General features: G+C 37.1%; 1 protein-coding gene across 1 annotated transcript in view; it reads right to left on the reverse strand.

Moving 5' to 3' along the window:
- Window positions 1-20,880, reverse strand: part of LOC140150173 (E3 ubiquitin-protein ligase rnf213-alpha-like) — a 53,678-nt gene that overhangs the window by 25,676 nt on the left and 7,122 nt on the right. The window contains exons 6-20 of the mRNA XM_072172177.1: window positions 17,311-17,507; window positions 15,699-16,048; window positions 14,484-14,743; window positions 13,759-13,980; window positions 12,970-13,177; window positions 12,392-12,453; window positions 10,142-10,457; window positions 9,027-9,125; window positions 7,704-7,820; window positions 6,651-6,858; window positions 5,643-6,014; window positions 4,583-4,787; window positions 3,006-3,399; window positions 1,530-1,689; window positions 914-1,131 (exon numbers count right to left, since the gene is read on the reverse strand). Coding sequence (XP_072028278.1) covers window positions 914-1,131; window positions 1,530-1,689; window positions 3,006-3,399; window positions 4,583-4,787; window positions 5,643-6,014; window positions 6,651-6,858; window positions 7,704-7,820; window positions 9,027-9,125; window positions 10,142-10,457; window positions 12,392-12,453; window positions 12,970-13,177; window positions 13,759-13,980; window positions 14,484-14,743; window positions 15,699-16,048; window positions 17,311-17,507 — 3,388 coding nt within the window. The remainder of the gene's footprint in view (window positions 1-913; window positions 1,132-1,529; window positions 1,690-3,005; window positions 3,400-4,582; window positions 4,788-5,642; window positions 6,015-6,650; window positions 6,859-7,703; window positions 7,821-9,026; window positions 9,126-10,141; window positions 10,458-12,391; window positions 12,454-12,969; window positions 13,178-13,758; window positions 13,981-14,483; window positions 14,744-15,698; window positions 16,049-17,310; window positions 17,508-20,880) is intronic.

The raw sequence follows: 20,880 nt of genomic DNA on the forward strand, positions 1-20,880 counted from the left end.
ATAAGCCAGCTATTCTAATACACATACACATGCCATCTGGATTTTGAGTAATTGTGGTAATGTTGGGTCCTTTTACAGTCCCGAATCATATTATAAGGATGTGACACCTGTTGGGACATGAGAAGGTTAAAAAAATTAATAGCTGCCCTATATGTCAATATGTCAAATTAGACCTATTGCTGCCCTTTACATATCTAGACTTACAAGTTTAGGTTAAAAGCCCAGGAAATACAGAACGTACCCATGTGAGCAATTTGCAATATATAAGACAGTTATCAAACTATTAGAACTTGCCACAATGATGACCCCAGTTCAAGTGCAAAAGTTCTGTTATTTGTCATATAATGCTTATCTTCCTTGGGCAGGAAATACCTCCTATGTGTCCTTGGCCCCTGAACATGTTTAAAGCAAATCTCCTATATAATCTGTTGGCAGTTTTGTTTTAAAGATGTTCAGGGGCCACAAGCACATAGGAGGTTTTCCTGCCCAACAACGTTATGCAGGTCGGGCATTTTTTCCCTGTCCTGCTCAGCAACATAAAGATGTTTATATCCAAGTTGACTCTCACAGGAGGTGTTTCTGGGTGGTCAGCAATCCATCAAATTAACAGCAACCAGGAGCACTTCATAAGACAAGTTGGATGGCCAATTTGTTGTAATCCATCAAGATCTCCTTGCTGTTAGATCACATTCCACAGAACAATAAACACCAGTTGCCCCAGCTATGAGACTTTGTCCTTTTGCAACCATGGTTGATGACATGTGATGTTGCTGCTGACCACCATGAAATGACCTTAACCTGTGCAAACACCAATTGCAACTCCCCGAGCTATATGACCCTGGGAAATTCCTTGATGAAATGTTTACAATTTACCACAATACCCTCAATTTGTTGAATGTTAACAAGCACATACCAGTTTCTGCGGAAGGTGCTGATCATTCTCCAAAGCCTTCCACACCTTTGTTGTCATACTCAGTAATTCTCTGTACCCAGCTTTATCCTTCAACTCAAATATGAAAGGAGCATATCCAGTTGCAGCTCGATGGAAGCAGGACACACGGTCAACTTCTATGTCCGTTTCACCAGCAGATATCATGGCCAAGTCTACAAACACTTTCAGTTCTTGCACATCTATCAAGTAAATATTAAAAAACAAAATACTGTATCTCCATACATTGATGGAGGTTAGACTTATGGAGGGATACTTTTACTCTTTTCTTTTCCTCCTTTACTCCTAGCAAAGTCCAAGAGATAAACTACGGCCATCTAATATATTAAGCTACATGTATTTACCCTTATAACATGATCTGAATTAATATAGAATAAGGTATGTATATACCAAAGAGTTCTTTCTCCGTAAGGACAATCTCTATGGTTAGACCAGGTCTAAAGTTAGACCTGGTCCAACTTGTTTTGTGCATACAGACAATCGGGTTGAAGAAGGGGGAGCCGGGTTAAAGCCAAACTGGATAGAATAGAAAGACTAGACAGAAAATAATACATGCAAAACACTTTCCATGTCAACTGACCTTTGATCTCTTGTCGCACCCAATTGATGAGTTCTTTGCAGCGTGCCAGCTGTTCTAAGCATTCCACTTCTTTCTCTCCAACATTCTTCAGAATATTAGCTGCACTGATCACCTCTTGATTGATGGCTCCCAGTGGCTGATTTTTGAATGTCTTTGCATTCTGCAAAATTCAATTTCAGACAACCACAATGAAACTTTGAACATAAAAATTGCACTGAAAATGTTAAAGTAAGACTGAAAATCAGCAAAACAAGTGATACTAATATAAAATTGTTTTCAGAAGTGCTGTAACAATTCAGTGTTCAGTGTTGAAACAATATTAATTAACGACTGTCAGCTATAATGAGCAAAACCATTGCAATAATAATAATAAAACTGACCCACTCACTTCCAAGCATTCCACTTCTGGCCAACTCAATTTGTTTCTTCTTTAACCCTAACTGAACCAAACCCCACAAAAGCTCAATTCACAAAGCATCTGCAAGCACAGGTATTCCATGTGATGCGCGGTTATGCTATCATGCAAACACACATAATGGGCATGGAAAGCTTGGCTGTCTAAGGTAGACCCCGTGGCAAGCGATCCCGTGCACAGACCTTGAAGGGTGCGTGGTTTTTCTCTTCTTCTTCCTTCTTTCTTTCTTCCTTCTTTCCTTCCCCCTCGCCAGTTGGGTCCCCCCTATATGAGTAGGTTACAAATGTATAACCCTACTAACGAACCAAACCTCACAAAAGCTTAATTCACAAAGCATGTGCAAGTGCAGATATCCCACATGATGTGATTACATCATCATGCGAACACACATCAGGGCATGGAAAGCTTTAATACTATATTTCAAAGGGTTTAATGAAACATCAGTGCGCGCAATGACTTTTTTCAAGAGGTGTTTCAGCACTAGTCCACTGTTTTTCTCACTGTAGTTGAACAATGGTCATTTTCATACTTGAATTTTAAGTGTTGCTTTCTTAATTATTTTCAGATTTCAATGTGATTTTCACAGTGAAATACTGGTTAAAATTATTAATGATCTATAAGAGAAGTAAATATATCCAGCTCCTTTTTTTCCATCTGCTTTACAACTTCTAACCATACGAAGTATTCAGCTGAATTTATACTGATCACTTTGCGGAAATGCAATCACACCTTTGCTCAGTATGCAAAAGCGGTACGTAGCATTGTTGTACACTGAGCGTATACATAATCCACTTTTCTACAAAAGCGATCCAAGTATGAATTCAGCTTTAGACCAGCAAACCAAAGGTCACAGGTTCAAATCCTAAAAGGTCAAGGGATTTTCACTGGTTATCATTTCATAATGAGTGTTATATGAGCTCCAAAACTTTAGCCCTCTGATAAGGACTTCTTTAGGGAAAGATTAAATTCTACTCATGTTTACTGACCTAGAGTACCAAGCAGTTTCACATCATAATTTTTGGAAAATATATGACAGTATTTTTACGCAATATGCTACTTACCACATTGTTCAATGTCTCCATAGGTTTAAAGTTTCCTTTGAGAATGAAAGCATCACGTATCTTCAGCAATTCCCCTGCTGCCTGTGCTTGATGCTGGACTCGGTAATAATCCTGAATCTGCTTCAATCTGGGTGTCACCCAAGCTGCATTTTGATCTGATCTCAGCCTGGCAAGCATCTGAAACTCAGTCTGAAGAATTTGAGGTCTATCTCTGATGTCTCGAAATAGAAAATCCACTTGACCAAGTGTGATGGTTTCCATTTGAAGCTTTGTGAGAACCTCTGGTAGCTGGTTGGTATAGACTGGACCAAAGACTTGTGTGAATACTTCTAGGATTGACAACATTGGGTTTGGTTTCCCTTCTCTAACTCTTGCAGCTTGCTTCTTCAGCAGTCTGTTATCACAAACAAAACAAAATTGCTTAATTTTGAGCAATGAAACACAAAGTCTTTATAAAATAATTCTACTTTGATATTAGATAATGATCAAATTTTGTTTGGCAAAAAACACTTCTAATGAAAGTTCACAGCAAGTTTTTAAAATTGTGATGAAGACGGACAACCAAATTTGATCAACTGACCCAATTTTCAAAACTGAGCTGTCAGAATAAATGAATGATTGTGAAATCTGGTCAAATGTTTACAACTTTTGCATCTCAGTTCTGCTGGAGCTACATGTATATGCAGGTTAAAGTGCCCAGGGATCCTGCAAGGTCCAAAAATTATGGGGTCTAACTATTTGCTTATTTTCAAAATAATGGGTCTGTCGAGAAAAATGTTTTGGGTCCATATAAAAGAGTGAAAATGTGATACCAACAAGACAACGTCAAGCATGGCCATCTCCATTTCTAAGATGACCAATACACTTAGCCTCAAATTTAATTTTGTGTTTCGTTAATCAGTAGCACTAACCACATCAAGTGACCTTACAAAGAACCTGATGTTTGCACTACAAAGATCTGCTAGTTCTGAGTAACAAAAGAAAGTGTCCCAGGATGCAAAAACGTAGTGTAGCGGGAAGCCTGAAAATGCCCCATTTGTTTTCTGAATGCATTTGAGAGCCTTTTGCGTAATTTTGTTGGTTTGACATTTTCTCTTTTCTTCTAACAATATGAAAATATACAGCCTGGGTGGACATAGCTAAGCAATAAGTTGATTGTGGTGAAGCATAGTGTGCATTTCTAGTGACACAAACCCATGCCATTATTAGAAGTCTCTATTCATATTCCTGGCCCACAATCATGTAAACAATTCGTCGGTCGCAACACATAGTGGCGTACGTGAAGGAAAAAATATGTTTCCGATCAAACCGCTTTTGAAGGATATGCTACTAGTAATGGAGTCGATACTCCTCCACTGTTATCTCTCTGTGGCCCGTTTTCATTTGTAATTGAGTTTAAGTTTCAAACTATTAAACTGTATCTTTAATAGTTAACAAGGAATAACTATTATAGGATAATAGCTAGATCTAAAGCTATACGCCACTATGTGAAACGGAAAATTGTTAAAATCACTCTACGCTACTATGTGTTGCGACCGACGAATTGATACAAATTCAGAGGAAAATAATGAACATACTTCTGGAATACTTTGCAGTCTTGAATGTTGTTTAGTGGCAGCAGCAAATTCTGTATTGGTATGGGATGGGAGAAGAAAATGACATCTGGCTGGACCTCTTGGCCTTGCTGTGTTAGCTGCTCCATGGTAATTGGTTTACACACTTTGTTCAACTGCAGTTCTGAAATATTTGTCTTCAGTTTTTGAAGAAGTGCAGATGTGTCAACTGTAAAATGAACCAGAAAAAAGTAAATTAAGCTTCTCTGTCTTTTTATTTTATTTCCTTTTGTCCTATTTTTCCCCTATACTCTGTCACTTTCTCTTTTATTATGTTTTTTTCTAGCTCTATTGGAAAATCAACTAACTGATATATTATCTATCACAAGTATATAACTGACAGACCCAGTGTCAAATTGTTAGCAAATTAGATAGCCAAGTTGCTGTGCTATTTTGACTATGACTGGATTGGCAATAAAATTTGCACTGTCACTATAACTACAGTGTTTGATCACCAGTGATTTGCCTCTCTATTGCTGCAACTGATTGCATGATACAGGTATTAAGCATGAAGTAATTCAGATTTTGACTTTTCACTTCAATACAATAGCAGCATCACTTTATTGTTCCATACAACACTTCATACAGTACAATACGACTATGAGGTTTTTTCACATTTTACAAAAAAATAAAAATGCATTTCGCATTAGTTTTTCAGAGTTGGACAGCTTTGAGACAACCCAGTTTTTTAATTTGGCCTTACTTACACAAATTTGCTTCTACATAAAAAACTTTACCAAGTTACAGTATTTCTACAAGTACGCCGTGCATTATCACAGTACTGGTGCAGCCAGTCCCTGTCAGAGTGGTTGAGCTTTCATCAGATATGACTGTGACTTCAGACATTACTAATTTAATGTCCTGATGAAGTCAGTGACACATCTGACGAAAGCTTAACCACTCTGACCAGTACTGTGACTGATAACCAATAGCCTACTTGTAGAAATATTAAGATTTATTGTGAATTCCTGTCAAGAAAGCCTATCTACTTATAAACTTTACCAAATAAATCTATTCCTCTTACCTGGAGGAATAGTGTTACACACTGCAATCAACCTCTTGTTCAGCTCTATCTGCTCTTGTAATTCCTCCAACTCCTTCTTTCTTGTATTCAGCAACCTCAGAACTGCTCTTGTGTTCCTTTCTGACTCCATCCTCTTCTCAGCAGCAGTCAGTGGTTTCTCATCCACATCACTTTCTTGTTTCCTGGATGTCATGATCTTGTAGAGGTCTATGAATTGCTGAGTGCATCTTCTCTCTGCAATAAGCTTCAACTGGCCTACTGATACTGTGCCATCTTGAACAGATTCACGTAGAGATTCAAAGAGTGTCTTTGCTAGAGCTAGCTGGCTCTGGGCTTCTTGGGTCAGGAGCTTTCCAAAACCTGTGTCCATGTCTGTAAAAATGATGATACTACACATTTGTCCTGTTTTTCTAAAAACAACTATTCACATTCAGACTTGTTTACAGTGTATTTGCACGTAATATGCATGTAAGTGATCATATTTAGCTGGTTGACCTTTTGCATGTTCAAAAGGATTTCCTATGGGCCATGTACAGCTGTTTTGTTCATGGATATCATGCTCAGGGCACAAAATTGTGATCACAACTCAAACTGGAACTCTATATATAATTTTGATACCAATTTTAGTATCACTTTTGAGGTCTATTTTGTTTTTCAATTACTGTAAAAGTTGTTATTTTCCTGTGGGTATTATTTGTCACACTTTTCTGACTTTTAATTAATTACTTTGTTACAAATAAAAGCATAATTATATTTGCTGTAGCTCCGGCAATTTTAGTACATTAAATCTTATCATTGTTCCACAAATGACAAAATCTTGACTTTTGAAAAAATTTAATACTGGTCAGGTTTTACAAGTCACTGATTGTTCCTTAACGCTGACAATGTTGCCACAAAGAATCCTAGCACTCTAAATTTGAATATAAATGTCAAAACCCTCTGAGATAGTAAACTGTGGATAAAATCTAATAAATATCCATTTCATAATAAAAGAAAGTTTTTCCTTACCAACAATTTTGAAGAAATTGATAAATGGTGTCCATCTTAGCACATGTTGAAGCAGCTGCATCTCACCCACTTGTTGTCCCCTGGCAGTTGGTGCTGGCCATGCTTTTAACATCACATCTGAGAACAACTTGCCGCATTTCTTGGGATCTGAACCACTGCTTACAAATTGCCCAACAAATCTTTGAACTGCGTTTTGATCACCTTTGACCTGTCAAATACCAAAGAGATAATGTGTGGGCCACTCATTACCAATGTGAAAAGATCTTGCTGATAACTACAGATTACCAGCATTTTATTAAAACAGCAATTTCTGCTGTTACTAATGGTTTGCTATGTTGTTACATTGTGAAAGCTTACCTGTTTAATCTGGTATAGAGAAGGAATTAAAATTTTAAAAAAGTCCTGATATCTTATGATAGTTTCTTGTTTAGATTATTAGCAGATCACCCGTCCTTTGCAGTTCATAAATGCATATAGAGTTTGGATTTAATTGTTGGCAAATTTTACATGAAATCTTTGCATGTTGTGGCCAGGTTGCCCATAGTCACGACTATCAGTGATATAGTTGCAACTTTTGACAAATGACAACTATATATTGTGCCCTCAAGATACATAAATAAGACAACTATAATAATACAAGCTAATAATACATAAAGTTGACTCATTTTACACAATTGATCGTTAAACATCCATATAAATGTTGCTGAAAATATAAGCTTGACTACAATTGACAAAGAAGACTGTTAGGGTTCAAATATTAAACCTTTTGCACACTCACATTAACTGTTCATAGTAATATTGTAAGTAGCAGAAAAAGTAAAACCAAGTTTTGCAATGTCTGTTTCAATACCTTGTGTCTTTATATTATATTGTTTGCATCATCATGTATAACATATACCTAATACGTATTGCTTGTGCATTTTGGGCGTGAAAGTTACAAGAGCAAATTTTGACTTTCAAATAGCCAACTAGTCATGACTATTTCGTGCCAACTATAGTTAACTACTAACAAATTGAAGTCATGCAACCTTACTTTACAACAACAGTTATTACCTTGAGCAGGTTATCCAATGCTTTGAAAGCTGCTTCACTAAAGATCTTGCCTATGTCGCCATGGTAACTGCTGGCATCGATAGATCCAAAGAGCTCCAGTCTGTACTCGTCTCTTAACTTAAAATAACAGATTAAAAGATATTAGAACAGGCCTTCTCGACTAGTTTGTTTGAAGTGCCAACTGGAAAATTTTAGTGATTATGAAGTGGCAACATGTTAAGGGTGGATTTTGTGAGGGAGCGCGTGCACGACCTAACTCATAGCGGTGGGATCCAGTGTGAAACCCCCGGGCGTGGGGGTCCAGGGGGCAGTGCCCCCGGAAGCTCTGAGATTTTAGGGCTTTTAAAGGCTCAAATGTGGCTTTTTCACCCCTTTTTTGTTAAAAATTTATGTGAAACAAAATTAGTAAATTTACCGTGCGCCACTTTGTGCGCCACTTCGACCAACTCCAAGCACCACAAGTGGCTCGCGCGCCGCCAGTTGAGAAGGCCTGGCTTGTATTAGAATATAGCTTATGGCTCTAAATTCTGATGTCATAATGTATTCAACTGATTATAACAGTAACACAATCTTCATCTTCTCTCAAAACATACAAATTCAATTCCTGGATTTCCTTGTGAATATTACACCTTACCATTTGCAAGCTCCTGACCTAATACCTCTCCCCTTGAGTATTTTATTACCAGCACTTTTTTCTTCTAGATTTCTATTTTTGTCTGATTTTGTCAATTTCCACTGTGGTACAACGTTTGACCAAATGTGTTTCATAGATTAGATTCTTAGAGTAAAGATTTTTAGATTAAAAAAATTCTGTCACTAAAAATGGACCAAATTGTCAATGTCAAAAAGTTAGCCATTTTAGACCTTAATTATATAGCTATGCAGATTTATTTTTCTACTGTGAACAAATATACCAAAATACTAGGTGATCTTAAAATTAAGCTGAGCAAAATGTAGTTGATGAGATTAATAAAAAATCTTGATCACCATTAATCGAAACGTGTCCTACGATAGTTTTCTATAGTTTCTCAAAAATGAATAAATAAATGACCTTTTGGTTGGAATTTATTGACAACCACCCATATTACAACCTCTATACACATGTTTTGCATAGCAAAAACATCATATAGCTTCTCTTTACCTAAAACTTAGCAATTAATTTGCATAAAGGTAAAATATATAGCTATACCAATCTATTCTCTAAAAATATAGGCCTACCGATATCTGAACATTAGATTGTAACTCTATCCCCCCCTCACAAAGATTCTTCTCCCCCCCAACCCTAGATGTTGAAAATCCTACTGCTATGCCATTGCAACTTACATTTTCCACTCGTTTCTGAAGCTTCGCACAGAGTGCCTTGTTCCAAGATTCTGCGATAATGGGATCCATGTATGATATATTTAGAAGACTACTCCAAATCTGAAAAAATGAAAGAAAAGAAAAAGACTTAACTAAGAAATATTCAATCATGCTTTTTTTCCTGTCATGGTGCTGTCTTTTCAATCAAGATGTTCTACCAACCGACCCTGACATATATTTGAGCTTTAAGGGCATTACAAACTTTAGGCCTAATCAAATTTGTCTAATAATTAAACATAAATGCAGCATAAAACCATATTCAACTTCTCTTTAAAATTTATGTAGCAACATTTTTTAAAGAACGGGACAAATATTAAAAATGTAACACCAATGAAAAAAATATACGAGTGGAAATTCATACGTAGTGGTAGATAAAATGAATTAAAGTTTTAATTTCAACACTACACTATTTTTTGCTCACCTGGAACATTTTCACTCGTCCACTAAAATCGGTATGCAGACTAGTGAAAACGTTCCAGGTGAGCAAAAAATAGTGTAATGTTGAAGTTAAAACTTTAATTCAATGAAGAAAATGTTTCGGTAACATTATCGATGTACTGTAATTCAGTCATTGTCTGGTTCACTCTTCCTAAAATGTTCCTAAAATGTCCAATTTGTAAATCCTTATTTTCAGTAATTCAATATAAATTAATTTTCTCATACTTTCAAGGTGTTGCATAAAACTACCATTATGCAGACCATCCCAGGTGTCAAGTGGCTGAGGCAATTGGCTGCTACAAAGGCTACTGTTTGCCAGTGTTTGGAAAATACCTTAACTGGCAATTTGGCTCTAAATGTGAAAGTGAAAGAAAGTGTCCAAACTTTTAATGCCAATCTTCACACAGCTGATATTTTCATTTCAGGCTGATCAGATAAGGCCATAAAAAGGTTTGTCTCAGAAATCTGTGCACATAGCTAAGTGAAATTAGATTTTCTGCACAGCCCTAGGCAATGGGCCTTTTGTTCGACAATTTGGTCACAAAGTGGAAAAAGTGGGCCAAAAATGCAAATGCATATATCACATAGCTTTTAGACCTGTTTTCTGAGACAACCTTTTATGGCCTAATATCACTTACATGGAGCTCCTCTTTATATCCTTCATTCTTGGTATCACTTGATAGTGAATATGGGAGACGTTTGTCCAACCAGTCCACAACATCTTTCTGTAGTTTATTTGCAGAACTCTCTACATTTGTCACTAATGATGGTTGTGATCTTGTCTGTCTTGGAGCATTCACTAAGCAGAGATTGAAGCAAGTGGCGAAGAGTTCACAGCTTGCAGAGATGAGGCTGTGATATTCTTTCATAAAGGTCCTTTCATATGTTGTTTTTGCAATTCGACTTGCTAGATTTGCTAAGTGTATGCATGTAGGCATAGAGGTTGGGCTGTCACTGTGAAGAATAGCATACAATTTGTAAAAGACAAAAATGGTTGCAAAAAATCATTTGTCAAAAACAATGAATATCTTCAACTATTGTCTCTTCTCATGAAGTAATCTAGAAGAAGTCACCGAAATGAATGGAGGAACTGATTATGGAAAGCAGCTACTTAGTGGACAATCGACTTATACATTATATTTTCAGGGTAATTTAGAGCTTCAGAGACCCAAAACTTGCTAAACAAAGCGAAGTTACATACCATACCATAGAAAAAAAATCAAATATTACTAACTAGCACACAAGATCAAACTAATGATGCTTAATCGATTAAGCTCTTCCCTTGTTTGTATGATTATATTAGGCTAGCGGGTAAGCATCATTAATTGATATCATACAATAATATGTAATGTGTTGTTTGTACTTTTTACCCTGACTGCTCATATCCATAAGTAGCAGACTTGAATCCTGTTTATCAGGGACAGTCTGTGTAGCTCAGTGGAAGAGCACTCGCCAGAGGTCTGGGGTTCAAGTCCCTGCACAGGCAGGAATGTCCGGAGTTTTTACTCTGGTTATATCTGCCTGTGTATGTCCTGTTTCCATTTTTAAATTCATGTTTAATTGGGCTCGTGTGCGATGCGTAATTCTTCTTTCCCCTGTATTACATACCATGATTTTCACAAAATACCATGGGAATAAATTAGATTGATACTCTTTCAAGCATATGAAATGAAAGTTTAATACATGTACAGCATATCAGTCATTAATGTTAGTGTATTATTTATGATCACTGCCTTTTATGTAAGTCCTGCCCCTAGCATGCAAAACTATAGTGGGTCATCATGATTGTTCTTAAATTTTTCCAATACCCCTTTGCAACAATGTTACATCAAATTGGCACCCCATTAGCCATCAAAATCAAGGAAATGATCAAAATCATCAACTAGTAAATTTGGTTTCCTATGCAATTATAGAGTGTTCAATTTTCTTTTTCGCGCAAAATGCGTAGTTGTATGTACCTTTATCAGTAATTTGTTGTGTGTGTGTGTTTGCTATTAGGGAATCCGCCAGGGACCCCGTTGACTATTTGTAATTGTATAATTTTTTTTTTTTTTTGGCTTTTTTCTGCAATTGTTTGCCTGGAATATCAATAAATCAAATCAAATCAAATCAACAAATTATCCATTGATTATAATCCACAAAAATATAGGTGTATGAAAACATCTAGAAGATCTAAGCTTATTAACAATTATATCACACCCCAGGATTAGTTAAATTTGCCTGATTTCTTATCTTACCAGATTTCCCCCTTTATTACAAAAACTATAAATACCCATTTTTTTTTGCTAAACCTTGAAAATTCACATCCTTTCTGTGATGGTCATGGCTATAATCAAAGACAGAATTAAAAAGACTGGTTTGCATCTGTCAATCACCATTTGGTTACAAATGTTGTGATGATTGAGTTTCTGAACATGTGTCTTGTAATTAAAAATAGGAAACGTTCTTTCCTGAAGGCACCGTATCAACAATGCTTAATAGAAAAGACACTTTTACCTTGTATAGGTACCTGTAATTTTTCGCCATTTTCTGCGATTCCTTTTTCTCATGAATGCACCACATGAATCAACCTTTCTTTTAAGCGCTACTAACCAATCAAGGGTCATGAGGAGTTTTATTGGCAGTGACACCAGATGCAAACTAGTCTTTTAAATTATGTCTTGGATTATACCTACTCTAATATTACGTGCCAGGCTATTGGTTGATGTAAGCACTATGAACGATAGAGTGATGTATTTGAATGCTAGCTGTTCTCAATCTCATGCAAATACCACTTCTGCTACCCTATGCAAACAAATATTTACCAAATTAATGATCGAAAGTCTAAACTGAGATTTTAAGTGGCATATGAGGTGAGAAAACATCGTACATGAATGAAATAACCTTACCTTACATCTTTGACCATTTTGTTCACCTGGTCACTCAGAAGTTTCATGTCTCCAGATATTGTCTACAAGAGGTTTGAGAGATAAAAATCACATGTTTGCTAGTAACATTTGTATCCATAACATTTAACTTTTTCTTAGATATCATTTGTAACATTGAATTGGGTCACCACTGATCCTTTTACAAGCAACCTTGCGTAAATGAGCTACAAATAACTAAACAACACTTTCAACCACAGATTACCTAATTGAATCAGTATATGGGCAATATCACAATAAGTGATCAATCATAATCGATGGAGTTCAAGATCAAGATTAAGACCATCCCTCCAAGACCAATATCATCCCTTTCAAGACAAAGATAAATAATTGCCACACACTAAATATTGATCCGCACAGAGTAGCACCTTAAAGTATTCCTTTTAACCTCACTACAAGCTAAGGATAATATATGATTTGGGGCAAGAAAGATTCACAAATTAATCAGAACATGCCCCAAACATAACTCTGGATTTTGAATGTTTCTTGCGTTTCTGAAGTGTATCCACCAGTAGCCTATCAGTCGAATAACTACTTCTTACCTTGTGTTCTTCTCTCACTGAGGTAATGGTCAATAGTATAGTATGCAATGCACAACACAGCAGAGGTGCTGGGAATTGCTGTGCTTCTAGCACCTGTTGCAGACCAGTAGGGGTCATCTTGAGCCAGATGAAGCTACGTGGTAGTAGGCGGTCAGTGTCAAAGAGTGGCGCAAGTTGCTCGAGAAGAGATTGTAGCATATCAGCTTCCCTGTAAAGAATGAATATGATCACAGTTGGTTACATGTAGCATGAATGACAATTATCAGTCCTGTTTCCTTGATATTTCCTTGAAACATGGTTTAAATATTTTTTTCATGTTTCCTGTCATGTAATAGTGTTTCAAGCCACATTTTAGACTATACAGTAAGTTCAAATTGTCAGTGCCACATGTACCTGCATTCTTTAGGACCAGTCATAAATATTTGTCATCATGTGACATTACTCTTAAATCAGATTCATTTACCTCATCCACATCTATTTATCTGAGTCCACATTTCTATATAATAATAACCCATGTGGTAGCCTAACATCTACACAGATTACAACAGGGGCTCCCTATACCTTTCTGGAATGGAACATGACCCCATATCTTGGAAGTTGGATCACTTACAAACCACATCAAAACTGTTGCACATATCCCATCTAATGTATATATCACTCTCACCACCTAAACCTTTCGTGTCTGTGATCCCAAACGAGGTAACAACCCGCACAAGTGGCTTTCAAGATTACCTAAACATGTATGTGCATTTGAATTCCTACATCAACATCATAGAAATAGTGTCTTACTCGTCACTTATGTCTTTGATTTTGTCCACTCCAAGGTCCTCAACTCCCCACCATTTTGCACTGTGGTAATCCATTGTCAATGGAACATCAGTACATGGAAGGCAATCTTTTCTGAAGAAGTGCAATATGGGTAGAACCAGCAGCCAGTTGTACTTGTTGCCTCCAGCTACCTTGTGAAGCTCTGGGTTTTTGCAGAGATGCTTCAAGCTCAGTATGATATCCCTGGGTATTTTAAAAGGGCAAAAAAAGAAGATGCATAAATTACTTCTTTTTTTTTAGCACAGTCCACATGGTTTGACAATTATCACCTGACAGCTATTTTTGCTTTAAAAAAACATTTTTGAACTTGCTAAATCTTTTTGTAATTTGCAGGCATGAGAATGATCATCCCTTAAAAAAACCTGAAGTGTTTGAAACAAGCCTGAAAAATGTGTGAAATTGGGCTAAAAAGGCCCAAAACGGGCTGAAATTAAAAGAAAGTGTGGAAATTTGGACAACAAAAAAGCCTGAATTCAGGTTTAAACCTGAAGATTCTCATGCCTGAATTTGCTAACTTTCCAACTGAAGACTGATGGTACATGTAAACCACGCATAAACATAGAAGTTGCAAAACTCAAGTAAGTTCCAGATATCTCTGCAGCTAGATATCACAAGTGGGGTGGGCAGACCTGTATAGCTATTCCCCAACTAAAATCCCAAGCAGTAACAATCACAAATGTACTTACTTGTTATAACCACTGTACACTTTGCCGATGGTGTTCACTAATTTGTTGCATTCATTCCTGTTCAAGTGAGTTGGAACCCTCAAACCATCCAACAGATTGGCCCACTGGTCACTGGTTAGGGGCAGGTCATATTTATTGACAAGGTATGTGATGGCTAAAGCAGAAACCAAGCGATTCTCTATCACAAGTATCCCAGAGCCGTCAGAATCTGATCCGCTGGAGAACGATGTCAGACGTGAATTTAAAAACTTCACAAGAATCTGTTGGTAATATGGAAATAAAATGAGTATAAAACTCAAAGTTGTCATCCCTAGTTAAATAACAAACAAACAAACAAACAAGTAAATAAACAAACAAAGCTGCATTTCAACAGCAGATATCTTTGCCTAGGCGTTATCATGAGATTCCCTAGCTTCAGGAAATTATGACTTTTCATGACCTTTTTCCAATTTGCATCTTTGAAATGGATCTTATATCCCATGGGCTCAATCCTGCAGAGAAAACCATATGCTTTTGTTCTCTTTACTTCACATGGTTTGTACTCTTTTGTCTTTTGTGTTGATCTCACACACTATTTCTTCACATAGCCTAATACATCCTTTGATCAATTAAAGCCACTGTAGAGATCCGACTTCATAGGTAACTGACTTCACAGGTACCGAATGTAATTCACAGGTGGGTAACCATGATGATGAATCAAGTCAAAGTGAAGAGATAAATTTGCTCAATATTGAATATATGCAACAGCTTGTAAAGATACTGTTTGACATTGTCTGATCTTTAAACAGGGTTGTAGCTACAGTGGGTGGTGGTGGGCTGCAGAGCCCACCACTCACTTTAGGAGCCCACCACTCAGCTGCAATTTAAGCACTGAGCCCACCACTCAGAAGCCAAAATTGCACCATTTTATTAAATTAGTCAAGAATTTGGTCCATTTTGGCAAAAAAATTGCCAAATATGCAAAATGTCACCCACCACTAAAAATATCTTAGCTATAACCCTGTCTTTAAATTATACAGTTTATTCATTTATCCCAGGAATCAAACTTTTGGCCTCTTGGAATTGGATTTTGTGACTATAGGGACCACCTCATTGGTGTCATTGTTGAACTTTTCATGCATGCAAAAACAAGGGCAAAGCTTGTAAACATATTAAAAAATGTCCAAATTTTGGTCACTGTCTTAATGTGCTTTTGGGGCCACATGTAACACTCACCTCTTTCCAGTCAAACCCTTCTGGGATCCATATATCATTTGACCAGTGATTCCCTGTCATTACTCTTGGCATTCCAGCACACAACTTCACTTGTTCCACTCTCAGCAACGCATCACTGGCTTCCATGTTCTCCGTCTCTCCTGTAGTCACAAATCCTTCCCACTTTGGTAGATGTGTAAGCATTGCAAGCTGTCTATCATACACTAGCTGTGAAACTGGTTTGGTTGGCTCGTCTTTGTCTGCTGATGAGCTTCCGAAGATAAAATTCGACAGCTTTGTAGTGACTTTCTGCATCAGCCCTTCTTTGCTCTTTTCTAGTTGCAATGTATCATCATACTGGTGCCAGATACCTTTCAGTACCAAAAAAAATTGATATTAAAATGCAAATTAATAAAAGAAATGTTCTGAAGATATTTCAAGTGCTCAAAATCACTTCTAGGGGAAAATGTTTTGACTATTTACATTTTAGCATGTCCAATTTGAAACCGTACCATGCCTATGGAATAAATCTGTTATTTTTGTGACAGTGTAAATTCTATAAACTCACATCATTCACACAACCTTATGTTACTGCCTTTCCAATTACAGACATCAAACTTAAAACATAATGTATCGTAGGAAAGGTGAAGTGCTATCAATAATGACTGCATATGTTCAACACACCATCCTGGAACTCTAATTACAAGTTAGTCAGGGTTCTTCATCTTAGTATGTGTACTTCTTTTTTTGATATTTTTGGGTAATAATATTGTATGAGCACTCATGAGTGAAATTTCCCTTGTGGATCTAATAAAGTATTATTTGATTTGGCTTAACTTAACAAGACAGGGCTGTTTAAGTTGTGTGCAATTGGACAAATTAACCCCACCCCTTGATTTTATGTCACAAGAGTTTACTTCCAAGGCCATGATTATGCAAGGTTCTTGGGTGGCAGAAAAAACTGCTGTGCTTTCAGGTTCAAGTCCTCAAACATATAGTAAACCAACACACACCCCTGCCATCATCCTACACTGTCAATCACTGTGGACCTCGTGAGGATGTCTGATATAACGTTTAATCCACATACCAAGGCCAGGGCCAAAGTGGCAGGTTTTGTGTGTGTGGGGGTGTGTGTACGCGTGCATGATACAAAATATAAAACAGGACACCTCCACACACACCCCACCCTACAGGTATTTGCCACCAAACAGGAACTCATGATCATTTCATATGTGCACAATGTTCACATCAATACAACCCATAAACACACACTTGGCATTAAGCTTCCCATAAGAATAGCTTTGGCAAATTAATGAGTATAACACATTTCCGAGATTGCATTGGGCTATTCCATTTGAAATCCACACTACCCCTGTGGAAGATTTAGCTAAAGTCTTCTACGGAGGGAGAATGGGTTTCAAATAGAATAGACAATTGGATAACTTCCATTTGAAATACTCACTCCAGTTGTGGAAGATATTGGTAAAGCTATAATAGAGGGGGAGTATGGGTTTCAAAATGATTAACCCTAACCAATTATATTTGAAAAACATACTCCCCATGTGGAAGATATTTCCAAAATCTTCCATAGGGGTAGTATGGATTTTAAATGGAATAGCATATTATCACTTACCACCATTCTTGCAGTGTTTTAGTGGTACATTTAGAACTCTATCCCAAATGCCATACTTCTGCATGTGTATATATTCATAGGACCCTTTGCCTCCTTCATAGTAAACTAAGTATTTATATGGGTAGCTCTCCTTCTTCAGTGAGACAGGGTCTACAACCATGTGACCAGATAAGAGTGTGTATCCACCTTGTAACTCTCTGGTAATAAAAACATCAAGTTATTGCATCATCAAATTAAGTTTTTGCTTGTTCGATGTTATTGCCTTTCGAAAAATTCAGGTTCAAAGAAAATCAGCCTTCATCAGCAACTTTTAACTATGTGTATAATATTGCAGTTTTAATAAAAATATACTGCACTTACTTTGACTCAAACAATTAAAAAAAAAGCTATAAAATGTAAAAGTAATATTAAAAGGGCATTTCGTGATCCACAGCCTCATCCCCCACTTTTCTCAAAAAAGTTGAGACTTTTATACCACTGGAAACCTCTGGCTACATAAATGTTTATGTCCAAAAATTGAATTTCGAAACGAAATTACAACTGTGGCCTATGGAGCCGTGTCATACACATAATCATGCATAACTCGCAAACGCAAAATCGGAATCAACTGAAATTTTGGGAATAAGATTTTTTCATGGATATCTACTGAAAAATGTCATAAAAAGAGGATGCTATGATCACGAAATCCTCCTTTAATTCTAAAGTTTTCCTCAACATGAATATTATGATTGAACTGTCAGCGCATTACTGATATACAAACCTGAAGTAAAAACAATTAGGAATGATGGTCCCAAATATAGATCATCCAAAACTATTAATTACATAAAATTCCCACAGTGCAGCATGACAAAGTTTGAATCCAACACCCAAATTCATTGGTTGCGTCAAGATTTTTTTCAATATTTGACAAGATGCAGTCGTTAAAATAAATCCAATATTGGAAAAAATCTTGATGAGAACAATGAATTTGATATTGAGTGAATGAACCATCCAATTTTATCATTATTATGTTTTCATAATCGTTTATCATGCAAACATACAACCAAAAAGTCTGTGTTGTGACATGACAAAATTATAAATTGTGCATCAACTTGTGGAAAAAATGCTTGCAAAAAAACCCACCCTAAAGCTTCTGATTGGTTATAGTTGGGGGATGCAAGAGGGCCTAGTTAGCACCCCCACTGCGGCTGAAAGGGATTTTCAGTGATTCTGTGAAGAGTTTATAAATACAGGGTAAGTCTATTGTAGGATAAATCGACACTATAGTAAACTAGAGCGGTTCTCGGCTTGCGCGGTTCTCGACGCAAAGCGTCGGCCACAATGCCTCCACCTTGAGGCGTATCATGTTGAATGTACCCAACCAAGTTTCATGCCCATACTGACGGTTTTTAGTAATTTGACCTCAGATGACCCCTGTGTGAACCCAGATGACCCCAAAATGTCCATCCAAAAATTTAACTTTAAATGTTGACTGTATCCACCAAGTTTCATGCCCATACAACAGTTTTAAGTTATTTGACCTCAGATGACCCCGGATGACCCCAAAATGACCTTCCAAAAATTTAACTCTAAATGTTGACTGTACCCACCAAGTTTCATGCCCATACGACAGTTTTAAGTTATTTGACCTCAGATGACCTCTGTGTGACCCCAGATGACCCCAAAATGACCTTCAAAAAATTTGGTTCTAAATGTTTACAGTACCCACCAAGGTTCATGCCCATAGGACAGTTTTTGCTAATTTGACCTCAGATGACCCCTAGATGACCTTGGGTGACCTTGACCCACTAACCAAACCTACTGGAATTTGAAGACCGCCAACGACCATCCCCCCACCAAATTGCATCACTGTACACCAAGGTTCATGCCCATACTGACGGTTTTGCTAATTTGACCTCAGATGACCCCTAGATGACCTTGGGTGACCTTGACCCACTAACCAAACCTACTGGAATTTGAAGACCGCCAACGACCATCCCCCCACCAAATTGCATCACTGTACATCTTACCAGTTACGAGAAATTGCACCCGCAAGCTCGGACGGACAGATGGACGGACGGATGGACGGATGGACGGACGGACGGACGGACAACCAGGAAACATAATACCTCCGGTGGAGGCATAAAAACAGAACTGTCTAGTTAACACCCCCACTGGGACATTGAGCTAAAGTGCTAAGGTGTCTGGATATATATTTCCAGATTCCCAAAATTAAAAGCAGTTTGACCATGTTAAGGTCAATCAAAGATCAATACAGGAGTTAGGGTGCATCAGATGCCCCTCATGTCAATGGATTCATCTGTCCCTTGTCTTAAAATGTTCCTATTGTCACAAAACTAACATGTGGCAAGTTTGAATTAATTCGGAGGTCGTCCTGGGGGCCACCGAGAGCCTAAAGTTACAACGTGTGTTCCTATGTAGTAAAGTTCGTTGACCCCTGTACAATTCCAATTAGAAGCCGATCAAACAATTTAAAGTAGCTGCCATATCAAAACCGTTTGGATTTAGAAGCTCAAATCTTGGGAGCTAAGCGTACTGATAATCATCTTTGAATCTGTGATGAAAATCCATCTCCAAAGAAATGACTGTGTGTGTTTTATTGTCAAAAGCGCCCCCACAGTCCATATTCTTGGGAAAATCTATAATTTCTGTCTTAACCAAGTGCTATAATACTTTATTTCACGATGAAAGTTGTTAATATGTATTATATATTGATCTAAAGTTCAGAAAATCTGCTTTGTAAAAGTGTAATGACAACCAGGACATCAACATTTGTAAAATTTGATGTAAAAATTACCACAAAATGCCTATTTCACTGAAATTTTGTATCGAGGGCGCTTGTGCCAATTCCACACATGCTCATTTTGTTGGTGATTAATTTTTATCACCGATTCGAAGATGATTATCAGTACTATAAGCGCAAAAGATTTGAGCTTCTAAGTCCTAACGGTTTTGATATGGCAGCTACTTTAAATTGTTCGATCGGCTTCTAATTGGAATTGTACAGGGGTCAACGAACTTTACTACATAGGAACACACATTGTAACTTTAGGCTCTCGGTGGCCCCCCAGGACGACCTCCGAATTAATTCAAACTTGGCACATGTTAGTTTTGTGACAATAGGAACATTTTAATACTAGGGACAGATGAATCCATTGACATGAGGGGCATCTGATGCACCCTAACAGGAGTCCAATTTCAAATTTGCTCAGATTTGGTTAAAAACCATTCCAAAGTATTCCTCTTATTTTCAATTCAATTCAATTCCCTCAAATGAGGGAAATTTATTCAGTATATAAAGGCCTCCGGCCCTAAAATACATTGTAAATTACATAAACAATATTAACGTATACATCTACTGACGAAAGTATATATCTCTCTTCTTACATGCATTAAATAGATATTTACACAGATTTTTCAAGATCCTGCTATCAGAAGTCTGCATGAATTGGCAATACTTCAGTTCAGTTGGGTTTTCACGATAGTATCTAGGTATAAAACGTTGCAGCTCATTCGTAAAATAATCACACACTAGAACAAAATGCAGTTCATCTTCGACCAATCCAGACT

This window comes from Amphiura filiformis, chromosome 4 (assembly GCF_039555335.1).
Source record: "Amphiura filiformis chromosome 4, Afil_fr2py, whole genome shotgun sequence".
Taxonomy (NCBI): Eukaryota; Metazoa; Echinodermata; class Ophiuroidea; order Amphilepidida; family Amphiuridae; genus Amphiura; species Amphiura filiformis.